Below are 15,513 nucleotides of genomic sequence, written 5' to 3' on the forward strand. Positions count from 1 at the left end.
ACTGTATCCCTGTACACATAACAATAATAAACCAATAGTACCATTTTTAATTTATCATAGAGGCTGGTTTTGAACTGTATCATGTCACCATGCATATTTTTTTCTAAGAGACGGAATAAATATCAAATATAGTCAATCTTGCATATATCTTTTACGTCATATGACAGGATTAAAATCTGCAGGAGAAAAAATTATATTTGGTGACTAGAAATAAATGTATGCATAATTATTGACTGCAGTTGTCTAGGTACATTTAGATCCATTGGCCATGGAGAAAAACATGCATCTTTCATTTAATATCTAATATTTTGAACCGATGTTGTCAACAATGCTCCGTGCTGGGAAAAAAAAAACTTACTTCATTAACCCAGTTTATTCTGAATAAAGAAATAACTAGAGTGAACATTCAGGAGATGAATGAAGCTTAAAAAATGAAAGCAAGTTCTGTTTGTAAGACCCCATGGATCCCCAGCTGAGCTGTAGTAGTCAGATAGAGGCCGTAGATGTCTAGAACTGAGGTCCTGAAGCCATTCCAACAATTGATGTCATGAACTAGTAACTTGTCACAAACTTGATGTTTTGTTCAGGAATTCTTAAAATGTGTGTTTAGGATATGGGTGACCAGGCAAGGCTGATGTTTGTTGATCACCCAATTGAAAGAATTTATGAATAATTACTGAGAACAAGAGTACCAGAGAGGATCGCAAGTTGTTTTCCCTGGTAACAATTGGGTTTTATAACAATCCAGGAGCATCAGTGATCTCTTGGTACTGCTTGGCCTGTTGAACATTGTTATACATTTTGTTATGATGTAGTTTGAACGGGCTGGCTCCAAACACTGGTGTCATCATTGATTAGATACCATTACCCAGGCAAGTGAACTAACTGGTGTAGGAGGACAGCAGATATAAGATATATGCAAGCAAATATGCAAGCATAAAGAGAAGTTTTTTTTTTTTAATCCCATCTTTTCATTTCAACCCTTGGATGTCTGAGTAAATGCTCAAGCAGGGTCTCGACCCGAGATGTCATCCATTCCTTCTCTCCAGAGATACTGCCTGCCCCGCTGAGTTACTCCAGCATTTTGTGTCTATCTCCCATTGGGTAAATATTATATACAGTTGTCTGATACCTCTGAACAGATTGCCAATTCACCTGTAATAGGGAACAAAAGAATAGAGTGAAGGTAGACAAAAGTGCTGGAGAAACTCAGCGGGTGCGGCAGCATCTATGGAGCGAAGGAAATAGGCAACGTTTCGGGTAGAGACCCTTCTTCAGACTGATGTGGGGGGGGGGTGGGGGCGGGAAGAAGAAAGGAAGAGGCGGAGACAGTGGGCTGTGGGAGAGCTGGGAACGGGAGGGGAAATCTTGGGCCTCCTCCATGGCCAGAGTGAGCCCACCGTAAATTGGAGGAGCAGCACCTCATATGTCGCTTGGGTAGTTTACACCCCAGCAGTATGGACATTGACCTCTCCAATTTCAGGTAGTCCCTGCTTTCTCCTTCTTTCCCCTCCACTTCCCAGCTCTCCCGCAGCCCACTGTCTCCGCCTCTCCCTTTCTTCTCCCCCTCCCCCCCCCATCAGTCTGAAGCAGGATCTCGACCCGAAACGTCGCCTATTTCCATCGCTCCATAGATGCTGCCTTACCCATTGAGTTTCTCCAGCATTTTTGTCTACCTTCGATTTTCCAGTATCTGCAGTTCCTTCTTGAACAAAAGAATAGAGTGAATTGGTTATGTTATTGAATTAATAGCTGGGTGATAACCCGCCGGGTCCCAGAGAATCAATCAGTGAATTTGAGGTGATTTAATAGCAATGAAATATTTAAAATGGTGTTTGTAAAATTAGCCATAAAAAAAAGTGATGCCCATCTTTAGGAAAGTAACCTGTCGCCCTTTCCTAATTGGTCTAAATTGGCTCTATTCATCTTCCGGAGTGAAATGTTTTTATGACAACCCTCCTTTTATAATTGCCAACCGTATCAATGATGTATACAATAAACAAGAGATAATTAAAAACATATTGAATGAAATAAAGGTTCCCCAGGACAACAACCTCTGCCAATGCTTCTCTGAAAGACCACTCAATTTGGAATGATTTTTAACATATAAACCATTATCTTCTGGTTAATCGTAGTGTGGAAGAAAATAATTAGCAGAAATTGTGCGTTTGTGTAGTATGGCACAAATATCAAGTGCACAACATGAATTAATTGTGTCAAATCTATTAACCATTATTCTGCAGACAAACTTGGCAGTCATTCAGCACATAGTGAAATCCCACAAACAGAAATGAGAGAATTCAGCTGGTGGTATTGGCCAGAACAATGAAATGAATCTGATAGAACTTTTAGTCCCGTTTTGATTGAATAGTTCTCCAGGATCCATTCCATTGTGGAGATCCGCATATGTGTAGGGAACGTTAAATTACGAATAAAACAATTGCATTTATATAAAATCTTTCATAATCCCAGGATGTCTCAAACACTTGAGAAACATTTTGGCACTTTGGAAAAGATGTTATTGTGGGAATGTGGGAAGCAGCAGATAGATAATTTGAGTATATCTAAGTTCCCCACATAGAGAAATAAGCAGATAAGCTACTTTAGTGATGGTGACTGAAGGATCATTATTGGCCTTGGGAATGGGAAGACCACCTCCACTGAGAATGCAATTGGATCTTGTTCGACTTGTTTTGTCAACTTCCGATTTATTAGAGAGGTAACAGGTTTGGGAAAATAAATATCAAGTGAAAGAATATAAACCATTAAAAAAAACTAAAATGCCTTCTAGAGGAGAGGAAAAACTGTGATGATATAATACCTAAGCTGTTTTTATATCCTCTCTCCAAACATTCACCTTATCCCCCTTCATGTAAACAAATAATCATAAATCACTGTTACTCGGGTAATCGCATCAGTACCTATCCACTCTTCTCCACATAAACACACTTCTATTTCCTTCCTGTACACAAAGCCCAAGGGCACTGTAAACACGGGCCTCAAAACCTTGATTGAAGGTAATTTTAGCTAGTGGGGTGATGGGCGAGTAGATTATTATCTTGGAGGCTGGGGAGAACTTTAGTTGTAGGATGTAAATTTCATTGCCTTTGCTTCTTAATCCTAATGACTGCTCACTCAAAGGATTTATTTCAAATGGATTAGTTTTATTGGGAGGTTTTTAGCATGTGCTAACAGATGCATTATATGAGGCATGGATTGGTTAGAGTTTTGTTGTGTGCACATGAATTAGTAGGGATTGGCATCTATTCAGTTGAGACAAGTGTTCTTCCCAGCCTATTTCGGAAATTTTAATCTATAATTTTCCTCTATGAGAAACTGCTAGACAATATGTCCATAGATCTTGAACAATATTATGAGTTAACATGTTAACAGGGTGTGATTTGAAAATTGTGAATTTTATTCTTGACTCTTTATACATATCTGCAATCCTTTTTCCATCCTTTCTTGTAACTCCTCTATATTACGCCTTCCCTCTTCCCTTTCCCATCAACCTTTCAGACTGTCCTTTTAACCAACTACACCCCCTAGTGTGGTAACCACTTCCTAAATTTCTCCTCTTCCTGCATCTGAGACCCCTCTTTTTTTATTCCCATTACTGAGTTGCATGAATCCAATCAACACCAGAGTAAACCAGGCCTTAACAGAAAAGGTACACCGTCAAGATGTGTAGGAAGGAACTGCAGATGCTGGTTTAAACCGAAGATAGACACAAAAAGCTGGAGTAACTCAGCAGGTCTGACAGCATCACTGAAGAAAAGGAATAGGTGACGTTTTGGGTCGAGACCCTTCTTCAGACTGAAGTCTCTGAGGTCTGAAGAAGGATCTCGACCCTTCAACGTCGCCTATTCATTTTCTCCAGAGATGCTGTCTGACCCGCTGAGTTACTTCAGCTTTTTGCGTCTATCTTAATTAAGTACACCAAGTCAAGCAGCAATCAGCATCGGAAAGTAACCTCATTTTATTTTATGGCCTACAGTGGCTTATGTGTCCCCAGCACCTCTGAGGTCTCTTCATTACATATAAAATCTTCTGTAGTTTTGTTCTTCCTAACTCTGCAACTTAATATATGATTGTAATCCTTTTCGAATCCCTTCTCTGAACTCCAATATACTGTATATTCTTTTCCCCCTACCTTTTCATTTGGGGCAGTCCTTTCAGCCAGCTAACCCTATGTAATGGAATCTACTTCATAAATCTTTCTCTTCCTGCATGTGAGATCCTCCTGAAACCTGTCGTTGTTGGTCATTTGACATGAAATGCCTGCATTGGGGTGTCCAGTCAGTCATTCCATGCAGTGGCATCCTATGATGCCAAGTGCAGAAGTGGAGTGACTACAATGAATTTCAATGTGTGATGTGATCCATGAAATGGGTCTCATGGCCGCAATGCATTTTGGATTGTCTTCTATTTATGGGGCAGATGGCCACATCATCTTTATTCTCTACAAAGTCGATTTGGAGTTGTCCAATGTCTTCAGGAGAGGGAGAAGTCAATAATCTCTTAATAGGATCAATCATGAGATATTTGTTCCCAGCTTTTGATGTTTTCACATTTACCTCCATCCATGACCAAGGCATGTTCATTAGCTGCTGTTTTCCAGGAATTAAAATATTTTAATGGTGATTTTGCAAAATCTTTATGATCAGAGAAATTGACAGTCGCCCATAACTTTTTGTTTATCTCATGAAGGATATTGGGATCACTGTGAATGGCAAGCGGAATAACGTGATCTAGCATTGAAATCCACTGAGTTGGAATGTGCTTCAGTGCCAACCTGGCAACATTTAGCGTCTCTTTGTGTGACACCTGCAGAATCATGAGCTAAAGCTATATACTGCAGCAGTGTTTACTGACCAGGCTTTCCCTTGTTTTCATTTTTGATCGTTTAATTTAGACAGAGGTAATATATAAGAGTCTTGTCTAGGATAACACCCAAGTATTTTCGATGAGCTCGTGGACAAGGCATGATCTTCAGACGGAAGTCTTGCTTTCGTTCTTAGCTTATCCACTGTTCAGCTCGAACATTGATATGTTTATTTGAAGTGGGCCGTAACCTAATAGCTTTATATTTCTTTAGTTTGGTGGTCTTGGAATATTCCTCCATTTTAGTTACTTAACTGAACCTGTAACATAAGATAACAATTCCATGTGACAAACGTCCCAAGTTATCTCAGGTAAAATTAACATGCAAACATTTACCATTAGTCGTAAGGCTGCTTTGTCCTGCTTTCTGCAGATGTTATTGCCTCAACAATGTAATGTTTGAGTATAAATGCAAACATTCTATTGAAAGTTTGAGTTCTCCACAGAGATGTACTATCAGATCTCGTGCATAAGTCACACCAAAATGTAGGAACCCGAGTTCTAGGAGAGCACACATTTCTTGAACCTGCCCAGAATCCCTTCACAACTGTCTTCTTCCCACATGACTCAGAGCTCCGACCTGCCAAACAGTACATTCTGGAAGTACACGGTGATCAGATCACACAGTTTGAAAAGCTTGCCTTCTCATCTGTTCTCATAGCTGTCGGCAGAGGAGGCCATTAATATGTAGACTTTTGCTACTGAGATCGTGAGAATGGAGACCTGGTGCAACTGGGGAAGAAATAACCCAACAATGAGACAGGAGAGAGCAATCTGACAGTAGGGACACATGGTTCAGCGACTGGAGTGGAGAAGTAAGGCCCATTGATTTATGAGTAGGAATAAACGGCAGATGCTGGTTTACACCGAAGATAGACACAAAAATGTTGGAGTAACGCAGCAGGATAGGCAGCATCTCTGGGGAGAAGAATTGCATGACGCTTAGGGTCGAGACCCTTCCCCTCAGCTAACAATGAACCATTCTACATGTCCTTGGTCACCATCTTCTTTCTTCTCCTTTCTTCTTCCCGCCTCCCCCCACCCCCCATCAGTCTGAAGAAGGGTTTCGGCCTGAAACGTTGCCTATTTCCTTCGCTCCATAGATGCTGCTGCACCCGCTGAGTTTCTCCAGCATTTTTGTGTTCCTTCACCATCTTCTTTGATCTGTCGTTTTCACACCTTACCCTTCCACATCTTTAGTCTCCCTCTCCACTGACTCTCAGTATGAAGAAGGGTCTCGACCCAAAACGTCACCCATTCCTCTCCAGAGATGCTGCCTGTCCTGCTGAGTTACTTCAGCATTTTGTGTCTATTTACATTGATTTATGAGGATATGTTGAACAGGTGAGGCTTCAATCCATTGAACCACAAAAGTGAGTCGGGACATGATTGAAACGTAAGATCCAGAGCCATTTTGAAGTGGTAGATATTGTGAGTATATTTCCTCCTGGAAAAACTGAAACTAGGAATCCCTGTTTAAAATTAAGGGGGTCTCGATTGAAGACAGATGAGGCAAAAAAAATTCTGTGCTCTGAGATTTTGGAATCTATTCCTCAATGGGTGTTGGAAGCTGAATGTTGAATAGTTTACGGCAGAAGTAGATATATTCTGGATTCGCATGGATTGGCGTGGTATAAATTGAAATATTGTTTGGTTTTAACTAAATCAGTCAAGATCTTACTAAATGTTGCAACAAATTTGAGAGGTTGAATGCCCTATGTCTATCCTGTCGGAGAGGCCAAGGCAGCCAGGCAGCATGTATGTATGGGGTCTAACTGCCAACGCAACGTGAAAGGACAAATTAGGCTCCAGTTACTGTTGTGATCCACAAGTTGTGATGATCTACAGAACTGCACGTTCCTTACCTTCGGTTCCTTAGACCACAAGAATGTGAGCAGCAGGAGAGGTGTTGGCCATTTGACTTTTTAGGTCTGATCCCCATTCATAAAGAGCATGACCTTCATCTTGGTGCTATTTTCATGCACTATCCCCTTAAAATCCAGAAATCTATCAACCTCCAATTTGTATGCACTCGGACTGAGCCACCACAACCCTCTGGAGTAGTGTTCACCATCCTTTGTGTGAAGACATTTCTCCTCATCTCAGTCCTAAATGGCCCACCCCATATTTTAGACTGTGATCCTGGTGTCGACATCTCAGCCAGGGAAACATTCTCTCGGCATTTTGTACGTTTCAATAAGACCATCTCTCATTTTTCTAAATGTAAAGGATGCAAGCCTTTTCTATTCAATCTCACCTCACACAGCAAACAATTCATCCCAAGTGCCAATTTAGTGGATCTTCACTAATCTTCATCTAAAAGGCTGAACATTCATGCGGGAAGCCAACCTTGGCCTCTCATAATATACACCAAAATATTTCTTCAGTGACGAGTATACGAGGACACTTGGTGCTCTTAAACATCAAGATTACCTAATTTCACCATTTTATAATGAATTTTCAACTTTTCTTTTTGTTTACGAAAGTAGGCCGCTTTATGTTTTTCCACATGCATTGCATCTGTCATATTCTTACCCACTCATTCAGCTTGTCGATATCATCATAAACCTATTTTCAGCCTCTTCCCAACTCTCCACAAACCAGCTGGTTTATACATCATCAATTTTGTAAGTATGATATTTGATCTTCTAAGATGAATTATTAATCGGGAGTGTGAGTAGCAAGGCCACAAGCATCAGTTCCTGCCGTACCCCACTAGTTAACAGTCTGCCAACTTGGGAAAGATCCTTCTATTCTCACTCTTTCTTTCTGTCAATAATCAGCTTTCAATCCATGTCAGTATACTATCTCCAACTCTGTCTACTCTTACCTTGTTGACAACATATCGTTTAGTTAACCTGATTCACTTGTGAACGTTTGGAGCCAGATCTGTGAGCTGCAATTAAAGAATGGATTGTATCTAATTGGTAAAACAACAGTGGCACAGCTGGTTGAGCTGCTGCTTCACACGGCCAGAGACCAGGATTTGATCCTGACCTCGGGTGCTGTCAGTGTGGAGTTTGCACATTCTCCCAGTGACTGCCTGGGTTTCCTCCGGGTGCACCAGTTTCCTCCTTCATCCCAAAGACGTTTGGGTTTGTAGGTTAATTGGCTTCTGTAAATTACCCCTAGTATGTTGGGAGTGGATGCAAGAGTGGGATAACATAGAATTAGTGCAAATGGTAATCTATGGTTTGTGTGGTCTCGCTGGGCCGAAGGGCCTGGTTCCATGCTGTATCTTTCAATCAATGAATGATTAAATTGGAAAGTAGGGTCTGGTCATTCCTACTCAAAAGTCCAATTTGGATCCAAGATGGAGCTCAGCCCAGTCGACTATTTGTGTGCTTGTCACAGAAGTGGATCTGCAATCATGCATTACAATCGCTCCACTCTTTTAAATCTCTCCTCCTACGTTGCTTACTTTAACTATGATCTTCTTAATCTCCTCTCAGATCTGTCCATTCTCCAACTGCCGGGACTCGACGCGGACTTTACCGGCCTTATCTGCACTTAACATTATTTACGCTATTCCCTTTATCATGTATCTGTGCACGGTGGATGGCTCGATTGTAATCATGTAATTAACTTTCCGCAGACTGACTGGCATGCAACAAAAGCTTTTCACCGTACCTCGGTATGCATGACCATAAACTAAACAAATTTTGTTTTAATTTTGATTGCTCGACACCGATACCATTATTACTGTCATTTATGTCTTTCTTCGTATGTGTGTCTCACGTTGCTCCTTTCCTGCCATCTACGTAATTGCTGGCACTCTTCCTCCATTCCAACTCAAACCCTGTCTTCCTCTGCCTCTCCTTTTCCTTCATACATTATATAATCCACAGGGTTCCAAAATATAATTGGCTCTAACTAGAGGAAGAGATGGTGATTGGTACAATCCGTCCAGATCATTGCCTGAAAGCAGTGATTTTCATTCTACACTGTTTTCCTGTGGTGATATCTTCAGTCAGCTATTCAGAGGGATGTTTGAAATCTTGAAGCGAGCTGAAATTCTCCTGTAGGCTGGATAAACTTTGGTTATAGATAAATCTTACAGCTCTACACTACACAGCTCTGGCTCATGATAAGATTGCAGGATAACATGAACAAAGATAAAATTAAAGTGTGCATAACCGACTTTGGTATTGTGCTTGGTTCCTTGATTGCGTCAAGTTGTATAGACAGTGTCTGTTCAATTATTCATAAACACACGTGGCATACATCAAGTTTACCTTGTCTGTTGGTCAGTTGTGTAAAACCAGATCCTTTTTTCATTGATTGTTAATACCCAGAATCTCACAAGAAGAGAAACATTCACACTGGAGCTTGTGACATTGCAGAAACATCTGTGGTTTATTATACTGAATACTGTGTATCTTATCTATGTTACTGTTCTACTTTCAGCTTTTCGAATGATCCCATATCCCTTGGAGAAAGGTCATCTTTTCTATCCATATCCCAGCTGCACAGAAACAGCAGACCGCGAGTTATTGCCATGTATGTTTTATGATTCAACTTTTTATACCTTGATGAAGATTTTTTGCGTTTTTTCTATAATTTAGTGGAATCTTGAATAAAGTTTTTCAGAAAAGTTATGTTTTAATAAAGTAATAAAATGCTATCATGTTCTTTCTCTACCTGTGCCATTCCTAACCTGTAGCTGCCGACCTGATTAATTCCGATCTCATTCTTTTCTCTCTTTCATTGCTTCTATTCTCTGCAAACTGTCTTTTACTTGGACTCCTACAACCTTTAGTCCCCACTTGTGAAAATACTTAATCGTTCTTTTCCCCCGTCCTCGAATATGCTCCGTGTAGTTTTGAGGGTGTCCTATGTTGGATGTGTCTTCTTTTGGATAATATTGAATTGTATCTGTTTGGTTTATCAGTGAACGAAAGACAATGAGACTGCATGTTGTAAAAGGCAAGGGAATTCCAACTATCTTGAACAACATTTAATCCTCGATCAACACAACAAACAAATAAGCACAGTATGTTTGAAATAAAACTAGCATCAGTGAAGAGAGAAATTGTTAATGTTTTGGGTTGATGACCTGAAATTACTCACTCCACAGATGCTGCCTGGCAGGCTGAAAATTTCCAGCAATTTTTTTTATTTTTATTTTAGATTTCCAGAATCCATAGTGAGCCAAAAAAGATATGTTGATCAAGTTATTTGCCCAGTTTGTTCCCTGTTCTTGTAACCCATCCAGAATTTTGCACTTCAGAATATATTGCGTCTTCCCATTCTCCCTACTAAAATGTAACACTTCAGATTTCTCAACATTAAATTTCACGAGTCACCTATCAGCCCATTTGACTCTGTTTTCCCATTAAGTCTACATCTCCAAGTTTTATGTCATCTTCAGTCTTGCAACTTTTCTCCTGTATACTCAAACCCAAGTCATTAACATCGATGATGGAAAACGAAGGTCCCATTATCAGCCCCGACTGTCCAAGCAGTGGCGTTGCCAGTAGAACTGTTGCCTCACAGGGCCAGGGACCTGAGTTTGATCCTGATCTCAGGTGCTGTCTGTGTGGAGTTTGCACGTTCTCCCCATCGCAAAATTGTGTGGGTCTGTAGGTTAATTGGCCTCTGTAAAATAGTTCCTGATGTGTAGGGATTGGATGCGAAAGTGGGATGACATACAACTAGTGTTGATGGCCGCCATAGACTTGGTTTGCCAAGGGGTCTGTTTCATACTGTATCTCTAAACTAAACTAAGCAAATAACCTTTCATTTTATGTTCCATCTACTGTTACTGAGCCATATTTAATCCATGCACCTATAATCCCTTTTATTCCTTGGGAACAACTCTCCATTCAGTTTTATTCCATTTACTTCAACCTTAATCACAGGCTTATTGTACTGCTTTATCAAACATTTTTCTGATGATGTGACCAAAAAGATTGATGAAGGCAGAACTGTTAATGTATATATGGATTTCAGCAAGGCATTCGACAAGGTTACACATGGGAGGCTGCTCTGGAAGGTTAGATGCCATTGTCATCCCATTTTCACATCCAAGGAAAGATGGCTGAATGGATAGAAAATTGGCTTCATGGAGGAAAGCGGAGGGTGATGGTGGAAGGTTGCTTTTTAGACTGGAGGCTTGTGACTGGTGGTATGCCTCAGAGTTTGCTATTGGGCCTATTGCTGTTTGTCATCTATGTCAATAAGCAAGTTTGCGGATGACACAAAAATGAGTGTTAGTGTAGATAGTGAAGATGGATGTCAAAAATTGTTGCAGGATGTTGGTTGGTTGAGCAGGTGGACTGTGGAATGGTTGATGGATTTTAATACAGAGAAATGTGAGGTTGCATTTTGGGAAGGCTAACGTGGGCAGGACTTGGGGGATATTGTGGAGCAATGGGATCTACGAATACAGGTACATAGTATGCTGAAAGTGGATTTCAGGTAGATAGGATGGTCAAAAAGGCTTTTGGCACATTGGCCTTCATCAGTGTATTGGGAGGTCATGTTGCAGTTATACAAGACGTTGATGAGGCCGCATTTATAACTGATCAACTGGTGTGTTTAGTTCTGGGCACCATGCCATAGGAAAGATGTTGTTAAGCTGGAAAGGATGTAGAGAATATTTACCAGGATGTTGCCAGGACTCAAGGACCTGAACTATAAGGACAAGTTGAGCAGGCTACGGCTGTATTCCTTGGAGCACAGGAGAATGAGGGGTGATCTTATAGAGGTGTACAAAATCGTGGGAGGAATAGATCGGGTAGCCGCACAGTCTCTTGCCCACAGTAGGGGAATCAAGAAGTAGAGGACATAGGTTTAAGGTGAGGAGGGGAAAAATGAATAGAGGTTTCACACAAAGGGAGTTGAGGCTTGTACTATTGCAACGTTTAAGAAACATTTAGACAGGTGCATGGGTAGGACAGGTTTAGAGGGCCATGGGCCAAATGCAGGCAGGTGGGACTAGTATAGATGGGACTTGTTGGTCGGTGTGGGCAGGTTGGGCCAAAGGGCCTGTTTCCACATTGTATGGCTATGATTTTATGACTATCTTTTGAAAGTTCATATACACCACCATACTTTATGTGTGAAATCTTGATCCTGCATGCTTTTATAATTACTTTCTCAACCTAGGCAGCCACTTAAAACAAATTGTACATATATCGTTCAATCCCTTTGTTCCAGCATCCATTTTGTGCATCTAAGAAGTGTGCCTGCATTCATCAAATCCACTGTACCACCAGCACATCTTTAAACATGGCCCCAAGCCCATCGCTGATTTTCTCCACTTCTCTACCTCCCTTCCTGCTTTCTATTTAGCCTTCCTTTTGTGTACTCACCTTCACTTTCCCCTCTCTCGACATTTTGTCCACCCATCTCATGCTCTGTATAGCTCTGGGATGAACTGCATGAAAGGACACGGGCTATAGAAATGTTTAATTGTTTTAAGTTATTTATCAGGTTCAGAAGAAAATGACTGAAAAATTAAGTTCCCACAATCACATTAGCAGGTTTAGTTTTGAATTTTTCTTCAGTGATTAAGTAAAAAAAATGTTGAGACAATTCCCATCGAAAATTCTTGGCATACTGCAGCAGTAAAAAGGGTTTTTGAGTTTACTGTTAAGTAAATAAATGTAAAATAATGCTCGGTTAAGTGAACATTTTAATCACTAAACGAGTAAAGGCAAATTCAGGTGCCCTTTTTGTAATTTTAAAGGCTTGTTAAGTTATTTTAAAGGCTTAATGTATGATTATGAAGCTTAAAAGCTGTGCCTTATCAGTCTGGGAACTTGGTGCCCGGCTTCAGTTTGTAAAGGAAATGCTTCAGGGCACAGGTACATGCTGTAGGAGATCAGTACTTTCTGTATTAAGCATGCACTGTACTTGCTATAGCTTTAGTTTTCAAGAGGTTGTATATTATGGCTGAAGGGATGTACGTGTGTATGTGTGCATGTGCTTGCCTGTGTGATGGCGCTTTTTGAGTGACTGAGTATGATCTTCAGAGCCATTTACCAAAACATTTCAAGAGGGATGTAATTCCCATCTCTGAACAGATGATGGAATGACAGAAAGTAATTTCCTACTTGAGACATTGGGTCACATCGTCAGTTGAATAAGAAGATGATCTCTTTGCTTAGAAGGAATATTTTTGGAATCTGGTTGTTGAACCAGAATGAGGAAAGAAAACGCAGCACCAATACCTTACAATTCAATTAACAGCGCCCATGAACTACTTCCAATCAGCCAAATGCACTCTCATCAGCTTATGTTGAATGCACAGAAAGTAGCTATTTGACTCAACTGGTCATTGTCCCAAAAATTCTTCCTCCCAATTGATTCCATCTCACAATCTCAGCACATTCTTTTCTTTCCCCCTCTTTTATTGTTTACTCTTAAATACATCTTCATGACTTGCCTTCACTATAACCATGATCGCTGAAGGAAGACATTAGTTCCTGAAAAGAAAATCATGGCATCTTATACCACTGCCCCCGTTTCTTCTAAAATACCACGACTGACAAAATAACAGCTGCAGACAAATTTGTAATTGGGAATGTAATGTTGTTAGTTTTACCATTTATATTTGTTTCATTATTAAAAATGTTGCATGTTATCCTTTCCCGTTTAATGCCTTTCAAAACAGCTCACGATGCTCCATGACTATCAAATCGGCGAGCACTGAATGAGGACGCACACTTCTTCCTGTGCCAGCTGTGTGAAACCACATTTTATCCCCCCCCCTTCCTGTTTAAGCATTTTCAAAACGAATTTTCCTTTTCTACTTCAGGACTGTCTCAGGTCAAGGACTCTGTCCGAAATAGAATGTACATTTAAAAACAACTGTACTGCCTTATGGCTGCTCACAAGCATGGGGAGTTAATTAAAAAAAAAATCTGATTTAACTTGTAAACACCCCCATCATTTTGGAAACTTACATTTGATCAGCTCTTCATTTATTTTCCGCTATGAGGAATGGTGGCCCAGTTTGTCTGATCTCACCGAATAACCAAAGCATCTGATCTCTGCTTTCTTTACCTTTCTAAAAATCAAGAGCCTCTTTTTGTGCAACGGTAGCAATTTACTACACTTAAAATCTCAATTCCAAGCCTCCACTCAATAAACTTCAATTACTTCAATAAACATTACTATTTTTATTTCTTCTTCCCATTCTATATCATCCCGAAATAACTCTATTTAAACTTCAATGGACATTTTATCTTCTAATAATCTCTCTGTGCCTTCCTGGATTGGTACTTAAGGATGTATATGGATGGTGTTGAGGGGGGTCTCAGCAGTTTTGCATTCAGCTACAACATTGATCATTGTGGTCAATTATTAACCTGCCAGACCTTGAACCATAAGAGAAATAACCTGCATTTATATAGCACATCAATATCCCAAAGGCTTTACTGCTGATGAAGTACTCAGGAAGTTTGATAATGTAGGAAGCACAAAATAGTTTAATTCGTGTCAGCTTTGGTTTATGCAAAGCAAAGGATGATGCGTACAAAACTAGCCAGAAAAAGCAACATACCCTGAGGACTGGGAGAAAATTCAGAGACCAGCAGAGGAGGACGAAGGCTTAATTAGGAAAGGAAAAATGGAATTATGAAAGAAAACATGCAGGGAACATAAGAACTGACTGCAAAAGTTTTTATAGATATGTGAAAAGAAAGAGATTAGTTAAAACAAATGTAGGTCCCTTGCAGTCAGAAACAGGTGAGTTGATCATGGGGAACCAGGATATGGCGGACCACTTGAATAAACTTTGGTTCCGTCTTCACTTCTCTGAAATCCAGGTTTAGTCGGGAAGTGGTGTTGGGTAAATTGAATGGATAAATCCCCAGGGCCAGAAGGCTGGATCCCAGGGAGACTTAAGGATATATAGTAATAACTGCTAAACGGTTTACAGACAGAGTCTAAACATATACTTGGACTTGCACATCTATCTATTAGATAATTGTCTGAAAATTAAGTAATCTTAGATGACTGTAGTTTTGAAGAGTTTATCATTTTGAAGAGCGGAGTAGACTTGATGGGCCGAATGGCCTAATTCTACTCCTATTCCTTATTGCCATATGAACATTTTTGTTGAGAAAATAAGCATGTTAGGACTACTTCAACTGAGAATCTTGACAACCACTTTGTTGCTCACTGTTTTGCTTGGCCCTGAAAAAGTATCAAGAAATTATAGATGAAAAAAGCCAGTGAAGGGAAAGCGGCTCAAAAAATAAAGATGGGAAGCATACCATGATATGGCGGGATTGGGGATGGGGGGGGCAAAATTTCAATGGAGATTTCTATTTTTAATATTTTAGTTATCCATGTTTTAATTGTAGCTGTGTACTTGCATATTGAATGACCAGGCCCATTCCCCAGCGCACAGAAAACCATCAGCAACCTTGGCAAGCTCTACCTTCCCTCTGTCCCCTCAATTTCAATCTTCATTTCCAAAATCCTTCCCCATTTAGACCCTAAGCAGACTAGCCACACCTACGAGGAGCAGGACCTCATATTTCGCTTGGGCAGTTTACACCCCAGCAGTATGAACATTGACCTCCAATTTCAGGTAGTCCTTGCTTTCTCCCTCCTTCCCCTCCCCCCTCCCAGCACTCCCACAGCTTACTGTCTTCGCCTCTTCCTTTCTTCTTC

General features: G+C 40.4%; 1 protein-coding gene across 4 annotated transcripts in view; it reads left to right on the forward strand.

Moving 5' to 3' along the window:
* The window catches only part of LOC129708588 (suppressor of tumorigenicity 7 protein homolog), a 135,992-nt gene that overhangs the window by 104,130 nt on the left and 16,349 nt on the right, over positions 1-15,513 (forward strand). For 3 of the 4 annotated variants that reach the window (XM_055654414.1, XM_055654416.1, XM_055654417.1), the window contains one exon: positions 9,292-9,384. The exons of the other annotated variant lie outside the window; for it this stretch is intronic. In XM_055654414.1, the coding sequence (XP_055510389.1) occupies positions 9,292-9,384 (93 nt within the window). The remainder of the gene's footprint in view (positions 1-9,291; positions 9,385-15,513) is intronic. 4 annotated transcript variants of the gene reach the window in all.

Source organism: Leucoraja erinacea, chromosome 24, assembly GCF_028641065.1.
Source record: "Leucoraja erinacea ecotype New England chromosome 24, Leri_hhj_1, whole genome shotgun sequence".
Classification (NCBI taxonomy): Eukaryota; Metazoa; Chordata; class Chondrichthyes; order Rajiformes; family Rajidae; genus Leucoraja; species Leucoraja erinaceus.